The sequence below is a fragment of the Paroedura picta genome, chromosome 1 (genome assembly GCF_049243985.1).
Source record: "Paroedura picta isolate Pp20150507F chromosome 1, Ppicta_v3.0, whole genome shotgun sequence".
NCBI lineage: Eukaryota > Metazoa > Chordata > Lepidosauria > Squamata > Gekkonidae > Paroedura > Paroedura picta.
Window position 1 is genome coordinate 122,510,907 of NC_135369.1, and position 25,955 is coordinate 122,536,861.

General features: G+C 42.3%; 1 protein-coding gene across 3 annotated transcripts; it reads right to left on the reverse strand.

The window, feature by feature from the left end:
* Positions 1-25,410, reverse strand: RPF2 (ribosome production factor 2 homolog). Of its 3 annotated transcripts, none has more exons than XM_077301997.1 (10): positions 25,139-25,410; positions 24,455-24,587; positions 23,080-23,117; positions 21,097-21,136; positions 18,487-18,568; positions 17,686-17,762; positions 14,602-14,701; positions 3,688-3,790; positions 2,589-2,733; positions 1-271 (listed from the first exon to the last, which is right to left on the reverse strand). In XM_077301997.1, exons 1-10 carry the CDS (start codon positions 25,159-25,161, stop codon positions 95-97), a joined length of 918 nt encoding a protein of 305 aa, XP_077158112.1. In that variant the 5' UTR covers positions 25,162-25,410; the 3' UTR covers positions 1-94. The 3 variants fall into 3 exon arrangements, with proteins under 3 accessions (XP_077158112.1, XP_077158105.1, XP_077158121.1); XM_077301990.1 differs by lacking the exon at positions 25,139-25,410 and adding an exon at positions 24,908-25,123; XM_077302006.1 differs by lacking the exon at positions 25,139-25,410 and adding an exon at positions 24,884-25,105.
* Positions 25,411-25,955: the final 545 nt, after the last annotated feature.

The window sequence follows — 25,955 nt, forward strand, 5'->3', positions numbered from 1 at the left end:
TTCAAACCAATCACTGATTTTTAATTTCAGGACTATGTGGTGTTTAAAAATTAGAACAGCATCAATGTGAACTACTCAGTTCAGTTCCAGTTAATCATCCCAATTTTGCTTGCTTTGGACTATGTTCATTTCCAGTCTTCATTTCAGCTGGCCTTTTCCTTAATCCTTTCATTTTTCTAGTCTGCAGTTTATCCAGATCCTGTTTCTGCATATGGATCCGTCCATATTTTGTACCAAATGCATCATGGGAGATATTTTTCTTCTTCTTTGGCTAGAAGTACAAAAAAACCCAAGATTAATTTTCTTGACTTGTAGTGGTCAGGAATATAGTACATACCGCATATACTTGCATATAAGCCAAGTTTTCTGGCAATTTTTAGCACTTAAACGGCCTCCTTGGCTTATACATGGGTAATTGATTAACAGCCTGCCCCCAGCCAGCCAATCGCAGCATTGCATTTGCAACCTAAGCTCTTTGCGAGTGAGCTAGTTAACCTTTGCTTTATACAAAGATCTTAAAAACTAAGCTCTTTGCAAGTGAGCTAATAGCTCCCAGCTAACCATTGCCTTCGGCAAATATCTTGAAAGCTGAGCCTACTCTGGCAGCTTGTAGGACATCAATGGTTTGACTGAGGGATTCTGATATTTTTTCCCCTTCTTTTCCTAATCACTTCTTCCAAACTATTCTTTTGGTTTCTGTGGGTGGGGTGGGGTGGGTTTTGGGGGTGCTTTGGGATTTACTATTTCTTCAGTGTTTCTTCTTTTATCTGGGGGGCAGCATTATTTGCCTTTTCTTCTTGAGGTTGTGTTTCTTTTAAAAGTTTATTTGTACGGTTCTTTCAGTTTTCAGTTTTATAGTTCTTTATTTCAGTGCTTTGTTCTGGGGGGCACTGTAGCCCCCAATTTGGTAGCTGTTGTACTTGTAGTAGGTTGCAAACTTTGGGTTCTATTGTTCTGCTCTGGTTTGCTGGCCTGAGGGGCACTGTTTGGTTCTCCTGCCAGAGCTGTTCTCACAGAGCAGATCTGTCAGTGCTCTCTCAGAGTGTCTGGCAACAAGAGAGGAAGGGAAGGCAATTATAAGCCGCTTTGAGACTCCTTTGGTTAGTGAAAAGCAGGGTACAAAAACCAGCAGCTATTCGTCCTCTTGACTTTTCTATATTTGTTGGGGGGGAGGCTGGATGGGAGAGCCTGTGATGATGAAGCATGGATTAAGCACTTAGGCCACCCTGTAAATTTACCAGTAGCCTGCTGCATTTCCCACCCTCAGCTTATATGCAAGTCAATAAGTTTGCCCAGATTTTGTGGTAAAATCAAGTGCCTCAGCTTGTATGAGGGTTGGCTTATATGCGAGTATATACGGTATATCCGTTTTCAAATATTATCATTCATTGCCGTTTTAAAGCAGCTGCATCTAAAATTCAAACTTCTGGAAAACTGCACTGAAGTTCCACCAAGTTCTGTTTCAGTTGAAATATCAGAACTCCAGAAGTAGTGATTCACTGATCACAAGAAACACCCCAAACAGCAAACTTCTCATAACCAGTATCACTTAAATCATAATTAACTTAATACTAGCAACCACCTGGAGCAATATTTAAAAAATCCCAAACCCATCAATACTGAACAAAATTCAGTTGAGGAAATTCAGGAGAGGAACGGGAAGGCGACTGTAAGCCGCTTTGAGCCTCCTTCAGGTAGGGAAAAGCAGCATATAAGAACCAACTCTTCTTCAAAATTCCAAGCTTCCCTATTGGCAAGTCTCAGTGAGATAAATTGTCGAAGGCTTTCACAGATGGAGTCAACTGGCTGTTGTGTCTTTTCCAGGCTGCATGGCTGTGGTCTGGTAGTTTTAGTCCCTGGCATTTCACCAATAACTGTGGCTGGCATCTTCAGACATAGGTCTCGGCAAGATTGGAATCGTGCTGAACAATTGCTGGTCATATTTATTTACTTCTGGGGGGGGGGGTGATGCATCATATTCCTGTATTATTTAGGAGGGAGATAGACTGAAACTAGGAAGTTTTTCCTATGTTTTGATAGACTTTATTAGCAAGTCCACTAGGAAGTGTTTTTCCTGTGTCAGGAAAGACTTTCTAATGTGCTCCACTCCTCCCCCCAAGCAGCAAATAAAACCACCAAACCATAGCCACACAGCCTGGAAAACCCAGAAGAGCCAGTTAAGTGAGACTGTTGTGTATTGCCATCCATACACTGCTGCAGAAGTTCAGTGTCTTCTAAGAACTTCCATTTACTGCTAGTTCAAAGTTAAGGCTTTGTGAAGAGGTTGGATGGATGGCAAAGACTCCAATACAAGGATATTTGCTGTGGGGGGAAAGGTGTACCTTATAGAGAAGAAATGTTCAATGGTTAGTGGAAGAATTTCTGCATCTGACAGAATTGTAATTGCACAATAGTAGGAAAAATTAAATTAAAATTAAAGGATAACAGAAAATTCAATCACAGTGCATAGTAAAATTGGTCATAAGTTCTTTTATTATTTATATATTAATATTAACAACAAATTTGAAAGACAAAGAACCTACACGTTTCCTGAGAGTCTTCCACAAGTTAAAAATGTGCCTACGTACCTTGAGAGCTTTAGGCTGCTTTAGAGATAACTTATAAAGATCGTCTGAAGCCAAATGAGTCCTCCTTATCACCAAATCTAGTGAGGGTCCCATATCTTCAAGTTCAATCCTTGGTATTTTGCAACCAGATTTCTTCAACAATACTCTTAAACAAAAGAAAAAAATGGCTATTCATTTGAGATGAAATTCTAGTACATGTGCTCAAACCTGCCCTTGGCAATTCAGCACTTGCATCCTGAAGTTCTAAGAAGGCTGGACCACATGCTTTATCGGAAAGACTGCTGTAAAAGTCTTCCTTTAATACAAAGCGGTGACGAGATCCAGTTCTATAGTACCATACACTAAGGTCATGAGAAGAGCTCTGTCCCTCCAGCACTGCTGCATATTTCCCCTGGCAAGTCATGGGCATCTACTACATGGTCCTGCTCTATTTTCCTTGCACTGGACCAATGTTAACATGGTGCAAACCACTTTTACTTAGTATAGCAATATAATACACCGAGGAAAGATCAGACTGCAACCTGCTATCACAAAACTGCAAACTGTGCACACTTCTTCCCAATTATAGCCACACATACAACTTTGTAGCAAGTACAATAACAGAATTGCAGAAAAAAAGTTTGCATCAAGTGGCAATTTTAGGATCAACAAACTTTTATTCTAGGTATAAGCTTTTGTGTATATACATATAAAGGTGCCACTGGACTCAAGCTTTGTTCTGCTGCTTCAGACCAACATGGTTACCCACCAGAATTGCAGAAATTCATAGTATGTGTTCTATTTTCTTTCCAAACCCATGAATTTAAAGGCTTTGATAATATAAGGTAAAGGTAAAGGTATCCCCTGTGCAAGCACCGAGTCATGTCTGACCCTTGGGGTGACGCCCTCCAGCGTTTTCTTGGCAGACTCAATACGGGGTGGTTTAGATAACCTTAAAATTGAAGAGACCGGTTATGCTAAAAAATATTGCAATCTAAAGTATAAACTGGAAAAACTAATTGAAATTTAAGAAAGATATACATAACAGCTTGTGGGTAGAATTCTATTTTAATGACTGGATTTTTCCAAAGGTGTTACAAGCAGATTGCAACAGACTTACTTGTAGCTTCTCATATAGACTTTTTCATCCACAGCAGTGAAGTGAAGAACATGTTCTAAACCTGCCAGGCGTACACAGGGCACAGCAGGGCCTTTGAAGAAATCTAAAAGGAGAAGAACAACAAGCACCATTTCTAGATGACAACTTTGACTAGGCAGCAGAGAAGTTAAAAAAAAATACCATTCAGTTTACCACAAGAGATACATAGTTTTTTTTTAAAGGCTGTTGATAAGACAGGGAAAAAGAGAATGCGTACTTAAAAAGGCACCGTGACCAGACCACAGTGTGCTGAGATACAATTATCAATGTCACTGGTTAAAGGGAGTTACAAAAGAACTCTCATGGGACAACAGGGACAAATAGGATACATATGGCTTATGTGGATCAGGAAGTAAGGAAATCAAGTCTTGCTGGTGGCTAGAACAGCTGGCTACAAAGCACAGCCAAAATGTGTGCAGCCCCAGCCAAGTTATACATTGTGAAAGGAAAGGTAACACAATCACTCAATATTCAAAGAGTAACAAAGGGTTAAAAATGGATATAGAGATACTTTACCAATGACTGTAATTACTATTTTTCCAGCTTTACACAATGCACACTTATTGTCACAACTCAGTCCAATGTCTGCCTATAAGAAAAGGCTTATCAGTTTGAGGTGAGGGATTGCACACAGGGTTTCTCATTTTAGAGGAAAAGTTACTAGAAAGACATTTAGAGAGGTTACAAGTAGGAAGACACAACTTCTTCCTTTCCTAGGGTACCTAATGAAGCTCACAAGTAGAAGATTTAGAGCAAAAGAAAGTGCTGCTTTCCACTTACTATCACAAGATGTAGTGATAGACAGTAGCCTAGATGGGCTCAAAAGGGGATTAGACAAATACAGAGAGGTTAAGGCCCCAACCTGGTGGAATGAGCTCTCGGAAGAGCTGCGGGCCCTGTGGGATTTGTCAGCTTTCCACAGGGCCTGCAAGATGGAGCTCTTCCGCCAGGAATATGGTTGAGGCCAGGGCGACTCCAGGCGCTGTCAGCTGTGGCTCTCTAGCCGAAACAAGTCCCTCGCTCCTAGATATAGACCTTGCTGGATGGGGGGGAGGGGAGTGGGTCATTATCTATCATCGTGATATTGTGTTTTAATTATGTTTTAATGGGATTATATTGTTTTTTATGAATTTCTGTAAACTGCCACAAGACTTTGGAGAGAGGTGGTATATAAATAAAGGTAAAGGTATCCCCTGTGCAAGCACCGAGTCATGTCTGACCCTTGGGGTGACGCCCTCCAGCGTTTTCATGGCAGACTCAATATGGGGTGGTTTGCCAGTGCCTTCCCCAGTCATTACCTTTTACCCCCAGCAAGCTGGGTACTCATTTTACCGACCTTGGAAGGATGGAAGGCTGAGTCAACCTTGAGCCGGCTGCTGGGATTGAACTCCCAGCCTCTTGGGCAAAGCTTTCAGACGGCTGCCTTACCACTCTGCGCCACAAGAGGCTCTTGGTATATAAATATAAATAAATAAATAAAATCAACAGCTATTAGTAACAATGGCTAAATTGAACTTGCATATTTAGAGGTACTAATTACAATGGAAGAATGCAACAAGGGAGCCTTTAGTCTCTGCTGTTTACGGGCCCCAGGTTAATGGTGGTAATGGGATGCTGGCTTAGAGTGATGCTTGCCCTGATCCAACAGGGATCTTTTTATGTTAATTAACCAAAAAACAGTAGCAAATTGAGGATTTATTGTGTGATATTTTGACAGGTCATGCATTATACAATCAACAGTACTTTTTACTTCTAACACTGAGATACTGTTTACAGTAGTCAATTTAGAAAAGTAGGATATGTGTTTTGCAGTTAAAATCAAGTAATGGGAACAGTGTGCTTCTTCAAAGTCTACTTGCAAAGTATAGAATCAACTTCTGTTTCACTTTCTTTGTACTCGCCAATTGTCACTTACAAAACTACAGTCTTGGCTTTCAGTTACACAGAAAAGGGTGGGGGCAGGGGTCCAAGATTCCCTGGTTTCATTGACCCCAGACACAGGAAACTGGCATTTAATGCAATAGCTACTTGATGTTGATTCAGCAGTTTAAGATAAGCAGATGTTGAGACATTAGCTACAATAAGCAGAAGTTAACATTTCAGCACTGATTTTTTTCACACTACCTTGGAAGTTCTGAAAAACAAAACATTCATGTTAACAGGAATCTGTTTCATACTGAAGTAAAAATCTCCGCATAACTTTATTTCTGTACTGTATACCAGTGGTCCCCAACCACCGTTCCGGGGACCGGGACCGGTCTGTGAATCACTCGGTACCAGGCTGTAGCTCCTCCTCATTCTCCTACCCGGCTGCTGCCTCAGGGGCTGCCCTGCCACTCTGCCACCAGCTCACCTATGGTGTTCTCCAGTGGCTGCCATGGCTGGGGCTCCCCCTCAGCGTGGCACTGCGCAGCTGCTGCTGGCAACTCCCCCCAGCAGGCGATGGGAAGTCAGGGGCATCGGCGGGAAAGCAAGCAGAGCAGAGACTCAGGAACTGGTGACATCCCTCAGCAAAAGACTACCCCCCCCCAGGCCTCCATAAAATTGTCAAGCATTGACCGGTCCCCGGTGATAAAAAGGTTGGGGACCACTGCTGTAAGCAATTAAACTGGAGTCTCTCTAACATCTACAGTCTGATTCCAGTGCTAATCTAGGAGGTCTTTAATATTTCTAGCTAGCTTATAGTAACTGCAACTGTACTTTGGCACAGAAAAAGTGCATGTCACAATGACTCTGGCATTGTAGAAAAAGAACAGTTGGTTTTTATACACCGTTTTTCTCTACCAAAAGGAATCTGAAAGCGCTTACAATCGTCTTCCCTTAACAGGTACCCTGAGAGGTAGGTGGGTCTGAAAGAGGTCTGACAGAACTGCTCTGTGAGAGCAGCACTATCAGGGCTATGACAAACCTAAGGTCACCCAGATGGCTGCATGTGGATGAGTGGGGAATCAAACCTGGCTCACCAGATTAGAAGCCAACTCCTGCACCTATTTTCAAGGGATATCAAAGACAGAGGCACACTGTAATGAAAAGTATCTCATGTATAGCACTATCACAAGGCCTCATTTTAGGTATGTATATTTTTAGACAATTCTCAAATCACAGCATGGCCTATTTTGGTAGAAAGTGAAAAGGCACAAAATAGAGAACAATGCAACACAAGGTTTTACTACATGGCATACAGAGGTGGGTGAAGTTCACAACTGGTTTCACACATGTTTTCTGAACACAGTATGGAAGTCAAGGAAATGCAGCCCAAACACAGCTGGGTACACAGACCCTGAGTCAATAGCTTCTGAGGCAGAACAAGTCCTGATCACACAACAAAATTCACAGAACTCTAAATAAGGATTAATATGCAATATTTTAAGTATGTGAAATGGAAAACAACACTTCCATGGAGAAAAGACTGGCTTTAGATACTAGTTATGACACTTGAAAAATACCTGATATGTCATGCAGATGAAACACATCCAAGAATTTGGCCTGATCTGAAGTTGAGAGCATAGAAAGAATGTGGCCTTAAACCAGGGTATAAGACATGTTAATAAAAACAAGGGAAGGCCTGGACAAAGTACAAAATTAATATATCAAGTCTATTTCTCTTCTGGCTTCATTTTAAGATTAACGAGTCAACTATATTTTTCTTATCATGCCTTTCTCAACACTTCAGCCAAAGCAAGTTTCTACAGGCAGCAACAATTTAGAAGAGAGACAGAAACATGAAGTGCAAAAATACAGTTTATCAATGTAACTAGTAATCAAGCCCGCTGTAGTCACAATACAGCGGGCACTAAGCAAGGGAGCCCCTGGCAGCCACGCTGCGCGAAGCGCCTCGCTGCATCAGGCCACTGGCCAGGGAGCCCCCGCCAGCCGCGCTATGTGCGGCTGCCTGGGGCTCCCTAGTCGGCGGCCTGACGCATTGGAGGCACTTTGTGCCTCCTGACATGTCAGGCCGCCGGCAAGGGAGCAACTGCGAGCCGCGCATAGCGCGGCTCGCAGTTGCTCCCTTGTCGGCAGGGTGGGAATCGGAGAGGCCAATCGGCAGGCGCTTTGCGCCTGCCGATTGGCCCCGCCGATGGTCTGTCCGGAAGAAGGTTCATATTTATCCATATTTCGATGATTGGATACTAGTTAGACTCATCTCTCAGATCAGATTTTTCTAACTAGAGAAAAATTGGAAATGCTGGGTGTTATTAACTTCCCCAAGTGTATCCTGTTTTGCATCCAAGACATAGAATTCATTGACACAATATTATTTTTTAATTATGAGATTTGTAGGCTGCCCTTCTCCAAAATTGGTCTCAATATAGCTTACATCAGAGTATGAAACATATCAAATACAGTTGCTATCTGTATCTGAAACATATAAATTGCAGAAGCTAAACAATACTAACATTCTTACTTTACACATATGACAAAATTTCTGGCATCTTGGTAAGGGGGGAGGGGTTTTTGTAGGGAGAGTTGGAGTGGGTGGGAGGGGATTTTTATTGTTCTGGATTTATTGTTTTAACTATGTTGTAAGCCACCGTGGGCTAGCTTCCTGGGAGTGGCAGAATAACAGTATAATTCATCATCATCACCGCTCCATCCCATAAACCACCTAAGGAGCCAGGCATGCCAATTACAAAGGCCTACTATATGGCCTGGCTCAAGTTGGGGCTTGCAAACTGGGCAGCAATCCCAGATGCAGGGTAGGTGAGGAGCCCATTCAGATGTTAGAGGTGCGACTCAGGAACTCAACCAGATGCCTGGTGGAACAGAGCCATCTTGCAGGCCCCCTAGAACGTTGGAAGTTCCATGAGGGCTTGCATTAGCACCGGCAGCTCATTCTACCAGGCTGGAGCTGGAGCTGAAAAGGCCCTGGTGTTGGTCAAGATCAGGCACATCTCTTTAGGTTGGTGCTTTGTTGGTGCACAGTTGATCTCCCAACAGGGAATACAAAGGCCATACAGAAATGGGTGTCAAAATCCAAACAGTTGCATGAAGTTCCCTTATCAACTCCACCCCTGATTTATACCTCTTTATGGATGCCTCATGGGGTGCTCACTGTGGTAGACATTGTGCCTATGTCTCCACATTAATGGAACAGAGCGCTTAGATATTCTCTTATGTCTTTTTCAGACATCATCAGAGGAAGGACACTATGGACTATATAGAAACAAAATACTTTGTGAATAAACAGGGGAGCATGGAAATTTGCAAGCTATGCAGAGGGGCAATGTAGCTCTGGAAATGGACAATCCAAAACAATACCATCCACAATAGCAGGACAGGAGCATATGTTATTGGACCACCTCAACAGAGGTTACCACCCCACTCATGAATGGCCCATAAATAAGAAATACCTGTGGTCAATATTTCACATGTAGAACCATCCTCTCATAGACCTCTTTGCAACCCAAAACAAAACAACGTGTCAGAGCTTCTGCTCCAGGAGAGCTCTAGAAGATCACTCATTGAGAGATGCACTTCAGCAGACCCAGTATTATGCTTTCCCTGCATTCCCTCTCCTCCAATGGATTATTCACAAACTGAAAACAGACAAACCCACTACATATTAATAGCCCCAGAATGATATGGTTTCCCATTCTGTGGGAACTCTCCTGAGGAAGGAAGATTTTCAGTAGATAAATTCTCTGACAGGGTGACAAAGGTTTTAGTCTCATCACACAAGGCAACTACTTGGAAATTATACAAGGTAAAGTAAAAATGCTTCTCACACTGAACTGCTGATAGAAGGGTTAGGCCAGACTCCCACCCTTTGTCAGAGATTTTTGAGATTCTTCACCTCTTCCATAAAAGTTCACCTGGCAGCCTATCAGCTTTCCACATTGGAATTGATGTAAAGCCAGTTTTCTTTAATCTACTATCAAAATGATTTATGAAAGGAAGGATGAATTTCTTTCCTCCTGTAAATTCTCCACTCCTACAATGGACTCTCTCTTGTACAATCCCAATTTAATAATGCATCTATTTATATCCCAATTTGACCTAATGACCTCCTGTGACTTTTCTTTGTTATTGTATAAGACTATATTTTGGTAGCTATAACATCAGCTCATGCAATTAGCAAACTCAGAACCCTCAGATGTAATCCACTTATTACCAGGTTCCAAAAAGACAAAGTGGTCTTGATGCCTAGCCTCAACTTCACCTCCAAAGTAGCGTCTCAGTATCATCTAACCCAAGACATGTTTCTGCCTGTATTCTTCCCAGAACTCAAATTTCTGGGGAACTAACAATGGACACATTAGATGTTAAAGGTAAAGGTATCCCCTATGCAAGCACCGGGTCATGTTTGACCCTTGGGGTGACGCCCTTGGCAGACTCAATACAGGGTGGTTTGCCAGTGTCTTCCCCAGTCATTACCGTTTACCCCCCAGCAAGCTGGGTACTCATTTTACTGACCTCGGAAGGATGGAAGGCTGAGTCAACCTTGAGCCGGCTGCTGGGATCGAACTCCCAGCCTCATGGGCAAAGCTTTCAGACAGCTGCCTTACCACTCTACGCCACAAGAGGCTCTTTACATTAGATGTTAGGAATTGTATATCATAATTTAGAAAATAGGACACTATTGAAAATTTTAAAGACCTAAATAAAGGGAGGGCAGTTTCCTCTCACTCATTACCTTGATACACTTCAGCAGGTTTTGATTCCCTGCCTCCTGACAGGGTACATTCCACATGAACTCAAGCATCCCCTGCAGCCTTCAGATGCAAAGTAAGAGAGATATACAGAGCAGCTACCTGGACTTCACCTTTGACCATCATCAAACATTATCCTATTAATGCTGACTATCGAAAAGGTGCTGTAATGGGAAAGGCAGTCATACAATCGCTGCTTCATTGACTGGCCCACACACACCTCAGTGGTAAGTCAGTTTGCTAATCTTTCATGTGGGACTGCATAGAAGATGAAAACATAGTTGTCCTTATCTGTAACTGATGTTCATCAAGGATCTCCTGTGCAGGCACACATCCCTCTCTCCCTCCTTCCCTTCTGTGGGGCATAAGGCATCTTCCCTTTCTCCATAGCAGAGGACTGAAGAAGAATGCTCCCCATTCCCTCTCATCACATGACTGTTTGGGTGGAAACAAAGCCTAGAACTCCTCCGCCAAGAAGAGGGGGAGCAGTCAGCTTTACATTCTAGAAGCTTGTAGAAAATTCCTTCATGGCAGGCCTGCTCTGAAGCAGTCACATGTGTGCCTATACAGAAAACACTTGATAAAACCTGGGTCCTATCACCTTATGCCCCCTGCAGGGCTCTTTGCTCTGCGAATATGAACTTGCTGCTCATCCTGGGCCTCGGGAAATTTGACTGGCCTCGGCCAGGGCCTTTTTGGCCCTGGCCCCAACCTGGTGAAATGAGCTCCTGGAAGAGCTAAGGGCCCTGACAGAGCTCTCCGGGTTCTGCAGGGCCTGAAAGATGGAACTCTTCTGCCAGGTGTTTGGTTAGGGCCAGGGTACAGACTGGAGTTACCAATCTATTCATGCCTCTCTGCCTTCTATGATCTGGAGCCCGCCAGGCTAACATCGCCTAGGGTCATGTATGAAGAAACCGAAGACTGGAAGCAGCAGAGCAGTGGGTCCACCATCGACTCTAAAGGGGGTTTTATGTGTTTTATATTTTGAGAATTTTTATTGAGATCTGTATTTTGTAAACCACTACAAGACGGCTGGGCAGACAGTGGTGGTCTATAAATCAAAAAATAAATAAATAAATGAAACATTGGTTACAGTTCAACCATGTTTTCGGCTTTGAACATTAACAAGTGGGTGGCTGGCTCTGATCAGCTTGCTTTAGTTAGACTGAACTGTTTCTGACCCACAATACTTGAGTGCCTGTGTGATCAAAGTAATCTGCATACACAGCAGTAGAAGAAATCTGACTGCCTCTTCATCTAGGATCTTCTCACAGCTCAAGTGACATTATTGCTCTAGTGACATTATTCTTGGATGCACCCAACCATTTATTACAGGTTCAATATCTTAATATTTAAATGGAGTGAAGAAAATATGTCAAATGACTGAAATACTATCAAAAGGCCCCCAGAACAAAATATAATCACATAGACAAAAATGTATTTATTTAGATTTAAAAATGACAATAGTAACTTCTTTGCTGCCAGAATGCACACTAGCATATAAGAACTGTTAAACTTTTTGCAAATTCCACATGCTGCACAGCTACAAGTTCCTGACCACATGCTCATAATATACAATTAAGCTTTAACATAAAGTAATTTAAAAGGACTCAATCCAATTTTGCTGCACTGCCACAACATATGATCTCATTTTCCCAGACTTGTACTCCCTCATTGTAGTCATCTGATTCCCTCAAACTTCACATTCTGTTTTTGGCTCACAAGTCAGCAGATGTTCACCAGAACACAGATGTCGTCAACCAAGCTATGGTAATAGAGTCCATATGACATTTGATACTCCCTGTGTGCCAAAGCAGAATGAGGTACTTTAAACTTCCTAGTGTCAAAGCAGAAACAGAAAATATTTTTTCATCACTGATGTTTCATAGTGTGTCAAATTGTTTAAAAAAATGTTTAGTGAACCTGACAATATTGGCACATCATGCATTCAGAATTATCCGCTAAACTGCACCCTTTACCATTTGCTTTGTCTTTTCATTTTGCTTAATGTAATAAAATATCAAAACATCTGCTGTGTACTCAAGTATACATTCAGTGACCTTCTTGGGTTGCACATCTGGTTAGAACTCCCTTCATAGAAATGAGCCTTCTAATCTACACGATGCCCACAATACAGTCCCCAACCAGCCATTGCTGAGAGGCAGTAGAGCTGCAATACGCAGGATAAGATGCTTCAAATGCCTCTTACCCTCATTGGTACAGAGCACCACTCTTTTGACGCAAATGAATGGTGATGACCAGGAACGTCACACACACTTCAGAATATTCACAAATCTTTTGGACTTTGCTTTCCCAAAAACCATTTAACCTAGAGAAAACTGACAGTAATTCATCATAGCAACTCTGCATCTGATGCTAGCTAGCCAGCAGTCAATATTATATCAATGGAACTGATTTATCAGAAGAGAGGCTGCATTTCCCCAACAGAATAATATGTTAAGATCAAGTATCAATGACTAGCTGCCATCTGAATCTCCTCCCAGAACTGCTTCTTTCTACTCTACCCGGTTTCATCCGAGTCAGACGCAAGACAATTAGGGCCCCTCCACCAACCTGGCATTTGGCATATCTCCTGCACTTCTAATCATGTAACGGCATCATGTAAGAACAGGAATCCAGTTTTGCTACCTATCAGCAGCCTGGCAATTGATATATACTAGCTAAGAAATCAAGGAGAAGGGAACAAATCCCCTGCAAAGTGGCCTAGATATCCAATAATTTGTCAGATCCTTAGAGAAAACTGGTATGAGTAGCAACCCATACAGGGAAAACAATCCTTTGACAGGAAGATGAAGTGATTAAACAGTGGTTCACAAACTAGCAACCTTATTTTGATGAAGACATTTTTATTGATGACCCTAAAACTCTACCATGCTTTACAGAAATAGAAAAAAGACCCTCTGGGAATCAAGTGAAAACTGTCATTAGTTGTTATTGTCCATGAAGGCAGAATGATGAGAAATAAAACAATGCAACAAATAAGCAATTTACTGCAGGGTATTACAATTATTGTCATAAGCATTACTACAAAATCACAAACTTTCGATGGCCTTTTAACATTTCAGAACATTTAAAGTCTGTTGGGACCCCCCCCCCCTTTCAGGATTCTTGGGGAAAAGTGGATTCCCAATACCAGTAGAGAATTTGGATCTGGGATTTTTTTTTAGAAATTCCAGTTTTTTTTCCAGGTCCAATAAAGACAAACTGAAAAACACAGAGAGAACAGAGAGCAACAAAGCTGGAGCTCTTAGAGGTGGTCCCTTTAAACCACCTGGTGGCCTAGCTGTGGCTCTGCTGGATAGCCCAGTTTAAACTGGACTGCCCAAGAGAGTCTGTCTAGGAGCCAACCCTGCAGGCAGAACTCTCCCTGAAGACACAGCTGGGGAGAACCAGTGGAGAGAACTCTCCCTGCCACATGCAGACCTGGCTGGGGAGGTTCCTCCTGCAGTGACAGAAGCTGACCCAGGATCTTCTGTGCCGTGGCTAGCAGATGGCTCCCTGAGGCACAGCAGCTTCTGTGGCTGGCTTCTCCTATAGCCGGCTTTAAACTGCTCCTACCCCTCTCTGCAATTTTGGGGCCTACCAGTAATTTCCAAATATATTCAGGATTTTTTGGGGGGAGGGAGAGTTTGAGAAAACCTGGATATGGGAATCTGGGAAATGAAATATGCCAATAAGGTATTTTTTGGATATATTTTCAGATCAGGTAGACCAGAATGAACACCCATACTGGAGACATACACTAGACAGCAGGGTTTCCCAGTGTGGTGCCCATGGGCACCATGTTGCATACCAATTCCTTTCCTGGTGTGTGCCAACTGTTTTTAGAAATGACTGGGGCTTCTGCCCAGTTGGTCATTAGAGATCTCATTGGCTGTACAGAATAAAATACCTACAGTGTTTGTTTTATTCTCTCACTTTCCCCCCAGTGTATTCGTTTAGTCCTCTTGTCCCCTATACTTGGGCTTCTTCTGTGTATGTGTATGTTTGTGTGGTTGGTTCCACGTCCTGTAGTGGTCATTTGTGGTTGTGCTCACCACACTGTCAGAATTTCAAGGTTTCCAACAGGCTCAGAAACCCCAGCTATATGGTAATATTCTTATTAGAAGCTGTCCTGGGTACTTCATGGAGTATAAGAGTGGGATAAAAATCATCCAGGTAAAGAAGAGGAAAACTACAAACGTAGCTATACAAAAATGCTTACCAATTAGAAGACTTTTTAATCTTCGATGGTCTTCACTAAGATCAAATGAATCACCTGCAAATATCAACATAGGCTTTGTTCCTTCAGGACACTTGCTGTTCTGTTATAAACACATGGAAAGAAGTTTATTAAAAGAAAAATGATAGGTGGGAGGGAAAGGCAACAGGTCAACATTGGAACAGGAATTTCACTCAATGCCATTCCATTTGCACAAGAGATACTGGAAGATCACATGCTGACTTTTCATTTCTTATCAGTGTTGTTGTGTCCAAAAACCAAAAGGCTATTTGATGTCATCATAACAGTTCACCCATAAGGTACAATATAATTTAATCCAAGGAGGTCCTTATGGGGGAGTAGATTGCTTAAATATACAGGATACAGTCAATATAACTTAGAACAAGTGCTCCTTGCACACCAGGAAACTAGAGGGTGGAAGGCACAGATAATACAAAACTCTCAGCAGCATACAGATAATCTACAATAATATAACAATTCAGATATATATGCAAAGAATGATATGCAAGACATATCAACCTTTGGTTGAAGTTAGCATCTTACTATGACAACGCTGTCAGCATCTGGAGAAAATTTGTCCAGGTCAATGCTTTGGGCTATTTGCTCATCTGCACTCACACAGGTAATAGACTGTGATAATTAATTCACGAGGCTGCAAACATCCATTAGCTGGTTTGCTGCTACCACTTTAGCACTATCACGGACTGCGTGTTCACCCAAACCAAGATGTGCATACTTATTTCTGTATTATTCTGAGTGACTCCCCCTCTGCTAAAACCTAATGCTTGTACATTCAAGAGGGAATCAAAGACAGGAGGGAGCAAAAGAGAAAACCACTAAGTGAAACAAGGAGCTCACAAATCATTCATCTTTGTGTTCTGTGCACTCCCACCTGCTTCAGAGCAGGCCTCCTGCAGAGGACACGCTTCTAGAATGCAAAGCTGAATGCTCCCCCTCCCTTTGACAAAGAAGCTTTAGGTTCTGTTCCTGTCTAAGTGGTCATGTTATGAGAGGGAGTGGGGAGCACCAAAGCACTCTTTGGTCCTTTTCCTGCCACCATGGAGAAAGAACACTCTACAGATTCTCACAGAATTACCTCAGGAAAACTGTACATCTTTCAACAAACATTACTTCAAAACAATACTTCTGACATGGCTCTTTTTAACAAATGCCTAAATTGCAGCTCAGAATGACGACCATGATTGGTCCCTGATATGTTTAGGGGAAGGATACGACACAGCCTTGTATAAGGCATGTAACCTCTTCACCCCAAAAGGATGGCAAGAACTGGCTATCTGATTAAAAGCTGCTTTATGGACACAGTCTCTTGAGGTGTCAAACCAGGATTCCCCCCAGAAACGCGCAAGAACTCCTGCTGTGGTCTCCAAACTGATCATACAGGCTAAGTCTCCAACTGCAGAGCCACCAAGAACAGTGCCAGAACTGCCCGTCAATAAGGCAAAAAAGAAATTGAAGCACACAGGGCACTCAACTACTCAGCCCCTCAAGACTCTGCACAACTTAAAGGCTAAAAAGCTAGACTGACAAAATTCCACATTGAGAGTCAACCTCCACTCAATGTCATATAAAGTCAAATTTGACAGCACCACGATGACATCAGGGATCCCCTTGATGCCAGACTCCTTTGGCAACTTGAATTTTTGACCATCCCCTTCCCCAAAAAGATGTGGGATTCTCCATCTCTTCCATAAAGGTCCACCTAGCAACCATATTGACTTTCCACGTTGTCTTCCTTAGTTTTAGATTCTAGAAGCTTGTAGAAGTGTCTGTAGCAGACATGCTCTGACAGTCCCATGTGTGCTTGCACAGAAGACACTCAATGAGCATCAGTTACAAGTAAGTGCAACCAATGTTTTCCACTTATATGCCAGCCAGATTTTTAATCATGACAGTGTCTACCCGCATTTGAAGCCATATAAGCCCAATACCTTTCAGTAAAAGATAACAATATTTGAAAGGCAAGTCAAGCTTTGCTTAATTCTTCTAACCAATCTTAACTGTGACTTCTAATATGATGAGTGTAAAATATCACTTAGAGAAGAACATACAGTACACATGGTTGGCAAATTTACACATTTTTCTCCAATTCCCAGTGACAGTTTTGCTGTCAACACCCCAAACCTCTCATTTGAGCAAAAGAACAGCTAATAATCAACTAACAGTAGTCATCGTCAATGACTCCCCTCATGTTAGACAAAAGCTGCTTACCTTGAGATCTCTGAGACGTACAAACTTCTCAATCTAATGATTCATTGGTTGTACCCTGGTTATCCATCTTGAGAAAAGACTCTGCTCATATGGTCTATCGAAACAGTTAATACTGTCTCTTGGTTGCAATCGAGCAAAAGTGATAATAAAACAAAGGATCTTGGATATCCACCGCTAACAAGACTTCCATAAAGTAAAAAAATCCACTTTCCCAAATGCCTCCACTTAATAATTTGAGACCATTACCTTACTTATCTAATCTAGTTATCCCAGACCATGGGAGATCATTGACACTTCTCCGATATAACATGCTTCCATTTGCTTTTAGGGAAGTCTTATTCAAAAAAATACCTATCTTTAATCATGTATGCATCTGTCAGGATGGGAGTATTGAGACATCAGAATACGTTTTACTCCAATGTAGGTTATACGAGCAAATTAGAAGAGAACTTTCTTTGCCATCCCCACAGAATAGGTCCAACTCAGAGGCAATTAAAGACATGTTATCAGATAAATGCCCTGAAATAACTTCTGTTGTTGCCAGATTTGCATGGAGGACAATCAAAACAAGGAAGAACTGGGTGAATTTGGAACAATGTAGATAGAGATTGAGATAGTCTCAATTGCTTGAGATAATTGTGAATTTTAAAATGTAATTTTGTTGATTCTTTTAGCTGGAATGTTTTAAATTTTATACTATTTTAATTACCAATGAATACTCTATGTACATTGTAATTTGATTACTGGTCTAGCACTGTAATAAAGCACATCGAGGTTCATTCAACTAACAGTGGTCATCACCAATGACTCCCCTCATGTTAGACAAAAGCTGCTTACCTTGAGATCTCTGAGACGTACAAACTTCTCAATACCCAACTCAACCATGTCCAGGACATGATAATCATACATACGACCTATCAAATTAAGTTAAATGTTGTCCTTAGTAAGGGTGTTAAACACACACTAAGCATTTTGGAAAGTGATGCATTTAACAGAATTGCAGCTAATGTGCACAGAACTCATGGTATCTACTACAAATTTGACAATGCCAGCCCACAGTTTGTTGTGGCAGACAAGCCAGACATTTGAAGGAGAAAGGCAGGGTAATATTTAAATTGATAAGGAGGTAATTTTGGCATTACAGAAATCTGAGTACTAGTGTGGCTGGAGTTAAACTTGAATTACCCCCCCCCCCACACACACACACACACATTATGCAGCCTTAATCAAACTTTTACTTAAGCCTAAGTTTCCCAAAATGTTGTTGCAATGGTGAATATGCATAAAAGCAATTTACCCACGAGAAGTGATAAGGAAAAAAATATAATAGGGAAGTACAACTTCTCTCTTCACAAGCCAACCCTTGCAATAAAGTGACTAAATGGTATGTTCCTACAGTCATGGAATAGTAACAGTGAGCATCGGAAAGTGCTATCTAAAAACCTAAGGCTGGTTTCCTGATCCTTTCAAATGCACTGTTAATACTTTCCCCCAAGTTTTGTTCTTTGAAAAAAACCCTCCCACCACAAGCTAAAACTCTCGGGATTCCATATGACTATCAGCTACATGTTGCTCGCCTCTGTTTTTGATGCATCTTCACTTCATTCCATCAATCCATAAAAAAATTAAACACTTTACCTATTGTCAGATTATTAGGCCTCTTCTTATTATGTGATCCAAACAGGAACAGAGAACAGTCAGACTTCTTGGAAAAAAACTCCTATTAAGAAGGCACAGACAATTAACAATATAATAGGTACCCTCAGTGTAGAATGTACTTCTATTTAGCAGCTTTAACCTTTGCCAACAGAAAAAACTACACTGGCTATTACTTGTTGGCAGACATGGGTCACAATCCAGGGACCCAGCCAATCAGCAGTACAGACTCTTCTAGGGTTCTGGACTTGAGTTTCGTGAACCCAGGAGAATTTCAAAAACACTTTGTGATACAGCACGGAAAGGTCATACAATTCAACATGGGAGGGGGGGAGTCAGGTTGGCTAACTTCATTTAACTACAGTTCAGCAAACTCAAGCAAAAACAACAACAGGAAATATATACACACACACAAACAGATCACAAATGGCCATATGCCACAGGTCAAGAGCTTACCCATACAGATTCTGTTTGCATTCCTGTCATGTTTTAATGTACTTGCTATATGTTGGCCTGTTCTCGATTTCCTATAGCAAATGAGTGCTGTTCTTGGCTGGGTAACTGATTGTTGGCAGGCTAGCCCACATAGTAAACCATTTAAATTTGGCAGAGTGTGCATAGAATGGCGGTGTCATGTCTTATTCTGTCCTAAGTAGAAAATCTCACTGCTGTGTATTTAAATACTTATTTTTATGTGTATATGATTTCTAAAACTAATCAAACAATTAAAATTCATCAAAAGTTTAAACATAGGCCAATCCCAAACAACTGTGAAAATATGGGCCAAGCTCCAAAAAGGAACATATGGAAAGCATTTCTCTGTGCTAGGAAAATGCATCTCTCTCTTTACATCAGTAGCATCTCACCAGGTGCTGCTCCCAGAGGGCCTCTGGGGAAGAATGCCAATGCAAGATGAGGCTTAAAAGCCCCTATGTACACGTCACAGTATCATAGTCCAATATCCTGTCCTTCCAACGTTCTGTAAAACCCAGTGCCTTTTGTATTCTGCACAGCAAGAATGCATTCAGACTCCCTCTCCTGTTTCTTCACATAGAATGAAGGACAAATACCAATCCCAACTATCATCATCATCATCACTAAAGATAAAGCAGAGCATGAAGTTGCCTGTACTTTTCCTATGGAACGTAACTGCCTGAACAGTTAAACCAAAAAAGATTCAGTTCAATTTAATTTACTGGGCAGGAGACAGGGTGACTCCTGTTACTAGCCTGAGCTATGGATGGCACCCGCTATAAATCAAGGTAAGAGAGTTACATATTGTTCTTTTTTGTAGTCAGAATTACTGTGGGGTACATATGCTGTGTTTTATGAATATCCATGGAGACATTTTTCTTATTTATCATTCTTCAAACAGCAGCTTTGATAAGCAGAAAGCTGATTCATTTGAAATGTGATGTTGAAGGAGAGTTTTATGGATACTGTGGACTACCAAAAAATAAATAAATGTGGGTTTTCAATCAAATCAAGCCTGAACTCTCTATAGAAGCTAAAATGAAGCTATCATACTTTGGTCACAATATTGGAAGTCAAAGAGTTCCTTGAAAAATGATAATGCTAGGAAAAGTTGAAGGCAGCAGGGAAAGAGGAAGACACAAACAGGAGATGGATTGACTCAGTCAAAGAAACCACAGCCCACAGTTTTCAAGACCTGAGTATGGATGGTAATGAAAGGACATTTTTGGAGTCTCCATAAGTTGGAAGTGACTTGACAGAAATTAACATACAAACACAAACAACATATTTAATTTGTCTATAAACTTGGAACACCCCTATCTAGCATGCATGTACATATATCTGTCATAGTACCCCAAAGTCAGGCACTATTTTATTACATTACAAGTGTGTGTGTCACAACAGTACCACCCAGAGGCAAAAAAGAACAATGCAGCAGATTCACTCTACAGGGAAAAAGCAACAACATACTGCCAAAAGACCTTGCCTGAACTGCATTTATTTTAACAGAGTCCAATATTCATCTAGAGCCTCTTGTGGCGCAGAGTGGTAATGCAGCAGACATGCAGTCTGAAAGCTCTGCCCATGAGCTTTCACTTTTGGCTTTAAATAATTTTTTGCTAAATTGAGGGGACTTGGCAGAAGGAAGTTTAAAGAGTCAAATCCCTCTAGGATGCCTGGAAATTATTTAACACTAACTACATAGGCTAGGAGAGCCTCTTGTGGCAAAGGCAGCCGACATGCTGTCTGAAGCTCTGACCATGAGGCTGGGAGTTCGATCCCAGCAGCTAGCTCAAGGTTGACTCAGCCTTCCATCCTTCCGAGGTCGGTAAAATGAGTACCCAGCTTGCTGGGGGGTAAACGGTAATGACTGGGGAGGGCACTGGCAAACCACCCCATATTGAGTCTGCCATGAAAATGCTAGATGTCACCCCAAGGGTCAGACATGACCCAGTGCTTGCACAGGGGATACCTTTACCTTTTTAATATTCATCTATTAGTACACTGAATTTGATATCTTATGGAATATTTCTCCTTTTAATATTATTTTGTTGGTTCATTTTCATGCAAACAAGGGCACTTCCCTGCTCAAAGTAATCAATCATCTTTCATACTCACCAATGATGTCTGATCTTCAAAAGGTCTTGTAATATTTTTTCTGAAGAACAGACAATAGTTCAATTCCCTGGCTAACTTTTTGCACAATATAACTGCAAGCTTTCATTTGTCATTTTTAAAATGTTGTATTTAAAAGTCCTGTACTACAGCATAAAAACGGCAATGCTATGACTGGCCAACAGCCAAAGCTAGTCTAATTGACTATACCTATCATTCTCAACCAGGGTTACTAGTAACCCTAGCGTTACTCCAGAGCCCTGGACAAGGCTACTCCAGCTAGGAGGGATTTAATTTATATCTATGTATACAAACATTCAGTTAACCCAGGGAAGAGTCAGGAGCACAGTGGCTTTCTGTTGCCATCTGTCTGCAGTGGCCTTGTTGAATTAACACACAATGGGAAAGGAATGAGAGGGAAGAGCTGAATTTGCTGCACTCGCCCCACTGGCTCCTGCCATTTCCCCCCCTCTCAGAGCCCTGCCAGCAGAAAATGGCTGGAGGAAGGCTGCTGCAAGCAAATCTTCAATTGGGAGAGGACTGTCCAATGCCACAGAGTCTACCCTCCAAAGAGGCCATTTTGTTTATTGTCTGGAGATGAGCTGTAATTCCAAGGGATTCCCAGGGTCCACCTGGAGGCTGGCATCCCTAACCAAGAGCTATACCTGGATCCAGCACAAAGATTCTTTTCTTCTCAGGTTTCCCCTTTCCCTAACAACCATTTCTGATCCTGAGAAATATTCTCAGGTCTCACTATGATTGCCAACATCCTGGTGGTGCCTGTAGATCTCCCAAATGTCCGAGTGAACTCTAAATCACATAGATCATTTCCCCTGAGAACTGTTGCTTTGCATGGTGGCCTTTATGACAACTGAGATAAATGCTTCCTTGTTTTGCTCAGGCAACATACTGCACACACAAAAATGACACTAATCTTATTCAACAAACACTTACCGTATTTGCCGGCGTATAAGACGACTGGGCGTATAAGACGACCCCCCAACATTTCCACTCAAAATATAGAGTTTGTTACATTACATTACGGTACTATGGGCCACTATGGGCAGCCATGTCTATCCCAACTGAAGTGCACCCGGCGTATAGGATGACCCCCCCACTTGGAGGCATGTTTTTCAGGGGGGAAAAGTAGTCTTATAATACTGTAATACAGACATACCTAAAGCTTCTGCTGCAAATACTGTAATTCTACTAGTGATGCCATGCACACTGTAAACAGGTGGCTTCTGAGGGCATTGCAGGAGGGGTAGCTAGCTGCCATCACTTCAGGGGTTACTCCATGGTAAAAAGGCTGTGCTATACAATCTCCAAAAAGCGAGCAGATGTTGCAAAGGAGGCAATCTTCTATACATTTTTACCTGGACTGCCAAACAGGGATGATTTTTTTCAGGGTGTCACCACTCCATTCTGATATGTCTGGATACAGATGTTACACAAACAACGCTTGAGTGGGACAGGTAACACTCTCGAGGAGACCGCCTCTCCCCCTCTGTCTCCCTGAGAGTGTTATGGTCAAGTGACTTAAACCTACTAAGGATCCCTGGCCCTAAAGGCAAAAAAACTGGCTTCAGCCAGGACCAGAACCTTTTCATCTTTGGCCCTGGCCTGCTGGAATGCTCTGCCTCATGTGATCAGAGCTCTGTGGGACCTAAAACAGTTCTGCTGGCCTTGCAAGATGGAGCTGTTCTGCCAGACCTACAGGTGATTAAGTTAAACAAAAATGCGTCCAGTTGAAGCATAAAAATTATATAACATCTACTGGCCTCCTTGCCTAACTCACCCATTTTTATCTACTTTATCAGAATATTTCTAATCAGACATACCTAAAGCTTCTGCTGTTCTAAGTAACTAATTCTTGTTCAACAGCTTGAGTGAACTAAATAATTGTAATTAAGTTGGGGGGGGGGAATATACCTTTAGCTACTCCCAAATAAGGCAATACATTTGACTGAAGAAAACACCACTTACTTTTTATATAGAACTGCAAATGGCTTTTTCAGAGCATACTGCAAAAAAGAAAAATGAGACATTTTATGGGGAAGCTTTCATTGAGCCAGTTTGGTGTAGTTAGGAGTGCGGACTTCTAATCTGGCCAGCCGGGTTCGATTCTGCACTCCCTCACATGCAGCCAGCTGGGTGACCTTGGGCTCGATTTATTTGCTGCTACTTCCCAAGGGCTTGCAGCGGGTTACAACACATTAAAACCCTGATAAAACCCAGAAACAACAAAACAACCTCTCTACATAAAACCAGCAAGATATCAAAAAGATCTGGTGGAAAATCTCAACCCAATTTGTGGTTAGTACGGACTTCTAATCTGGCATGCTGGGTTCGATTCTGCCCTCCCCCACATGCAGCTAGCTGGGTGACCTTGGGCTCGCCACAGCACTGATAAAGCTGTTCTGACCAAGCAGTGATATCAGGGCTCTCTCAGCCTCACCCACCTCACAAGGTGTCTGTTGTGGGGAGGGGAAAGGGAAGGCGAATGTAAACTGCTTTGAGCCTCCTTCGGGTAGAGAAAAGCGGCATATAAGAACCAACTCTTATAAAGTAATAATAAAGAAGAAGAAGAGTTGGTTCTTATATGCCGCTTTTTTCTACCTGAAGGAGGCTCAAAGTGGCTTACGTTTGCCTAAAGTCTATTTAAATATAATGATTACAAGTTTCTCAAACATATGAATATTTGTTAGCCCTCAATCTAAACATCATGTCCTTGAAGGTGTTTTCAGGTGTGTAGCCAGGTGGTTTGCAGCCACAAACAATAGCTGAGTCCAGTAGCACCTTAAACACCAACAAGATTTCCAGCGGAAAAGCTTTCCACATTAGACTCTGGAAATGTTGTTGGTATTTTAAGGTGCCAGTAGACTCCAAACTTGCTTTTCAATGAAACTGGACATTCTTGCCATTCTCAAACACTTCTTGCACCCCAGCCCCATTTTGGGATGCCAGATCCCCATTTAGGGCCTGGGGATACCCCACTTTGGCAGCTCTTCCCCTACTTTAGGAGTTCAAGAAAATGGAGGGGGGACCCCAACCCTGCCACTCAAAACTTGTGGATCCTCCATTTGATGGGATTTATTTATTTACAGTCATTAATGGGATGTTTTGTACCACACTCTACAAAACATAACTACTTGAAAGAACTAGAAACTTAATCAGTTCCCCTACAAATGAAGTTGTGTGAGGCACAAAACACTTTTGTCACCAGTCAACATTAATGGGCTGTGTGGGTGGTGACTTGGGGGTCTTCCCCAGTACATATGGCTTATTCCCCATATTGTTTTCCAAGTCTAATTTCTATGTAAATTGGTAAGCTGCCGCAAATAGTTCCAAGCATACTTACAATGTCCTTGAGTGCTTCAGTAACTGTTGAACTTGCATTTCCACCTTTAATGAACATGGCATTCTTGGTGTTTTCTGTGAGCTTTGGTGCTCTATTTTCAAGAAATCTTTTCGCCCTTTTTGTTTTAGGCTTCCTGTAATAAATTTTTGAAAAGTTATCACAAAATATTTGTGACTCAGGTATTGTATGTTCCTTATAAGCTAAATTCAATATACAGTTACTTAATATTCTGAATCTAAAATGTTATACTTCAGAATGTAAAGAGCGCTATATTTCCCTTTAAAAAACCCAGCCCATATGAGTTTTGTACTCACTCAGTATTAGTAGTATTTATTTATGTTATTTATTTATAGTCCACCTTTCTCACCAGGACTCAAGGCAGATGACATTTCCAGCTGTAATTTATATATATAAACAATAAACGCACACCTAGTTTTACTGTTTCAGACTGACCAAGGCAGATTTCCCCTTAATAAATCTTCAAAGACGAGAACATCTGCAACATTCCAAACCCAACGGAATAAAGGCCAGGCCACCGCCGGTACCACTCTAATCATCAGCACAGGCACCACACTCGCCAGGGCTAGAAGACAGCACAGAACGCGGCCACAAATCTCTCCACGCGACCCAATAAAGACCCGCGTTAACGGAGATCACTCCTGGCCCGGCTGCCGCCGTACTTACACCACTCTGTCCAACGAATCCATTCTTGCGGGACACCCCCTGGCATCCACGCCGGCCGAGCAAGCACGTGGGCCGGAAGGAGCATCGGTGCTCCGTGCCTCGTGACGTCAGATCCGTCGCCGCCCAGCGATTATGTGAAGAGAAAGCAATCGAGGTTGACAAACACGGAAGACGAAGGAAATACATCGGAGAAGACTCAAAAAGCCTCCCCCTCAGGAATCAACGCAAAAGGGGCTGGGGGGGGGGGGATTTGAAAAGGTTGCCACAATTTGAATTATGGCTCTGTCCCGCCGGTGGAGTCCGTTAAAGGGAACCGGAAGCTTTGGCTGTTTAGGTCGCTTCTGTCCTCTCTGTGGTAAAAAGGGGCTGAGTTGGCGTCCTACAGACCAACCGGAGTCACCCACAAACACTAAACGGCCGGTCCAAACTAGAAAGCCGTCCTTGGCCTTGATTTTCGATGGAGCCGGGGTCGCACTTCTAACTGTTGGCATCTTTGTAGTGAAAACACAGCCAAGCACCCAGGAGAAAATGGCTATTTTTTACCATAAGGCTGACACGACGGCTCTGGATTGTTTGTTTTTGCCCGGCTGTCCCTCCTGGGCCGTTCATTGCCATGAAATGCGGCTTCACGGCCACCGGGGGGCAGCGGTGAGGCTGCGCACCTCCCTCAGAATAAAAGCGTCTCGGGAATCCTGAGCCTTGAGAATGAATGAAGGCTGGATGCAATTCAAAGGAGGAGGGGGGAGAGCGAGCCTGCCATTTGACTCGATTATTTTAGGAACACCAAAATATGTTTCTTTTTCAACCTCTGACCCTG

Bases quoted from the DNA above. Each gene is read 5' to 3' on its own strand.
- RPF2 (XM_077301990.1), bottom strand. From the start codon at position 25,011: ATGATTAGAGTGGTACCGGCGGTGGCCTGGCCTTTATTCCGTTGGGTT. The intron at 21,137-23,079 runs GTAAGTGGTGTT...TCTGTTCTTCAG, and splicing joins TTTGCAGTTCTATATAAAAA to AAAAAATATTACAAGACCTT. The intron at 272-2,588 runs GTACGTAGGCAC...TTGTACTTCTAG, and splicing joins AGCAGCCTAAAGCTCTCAAG to CCAAAGAAGAAGAAAAATAT.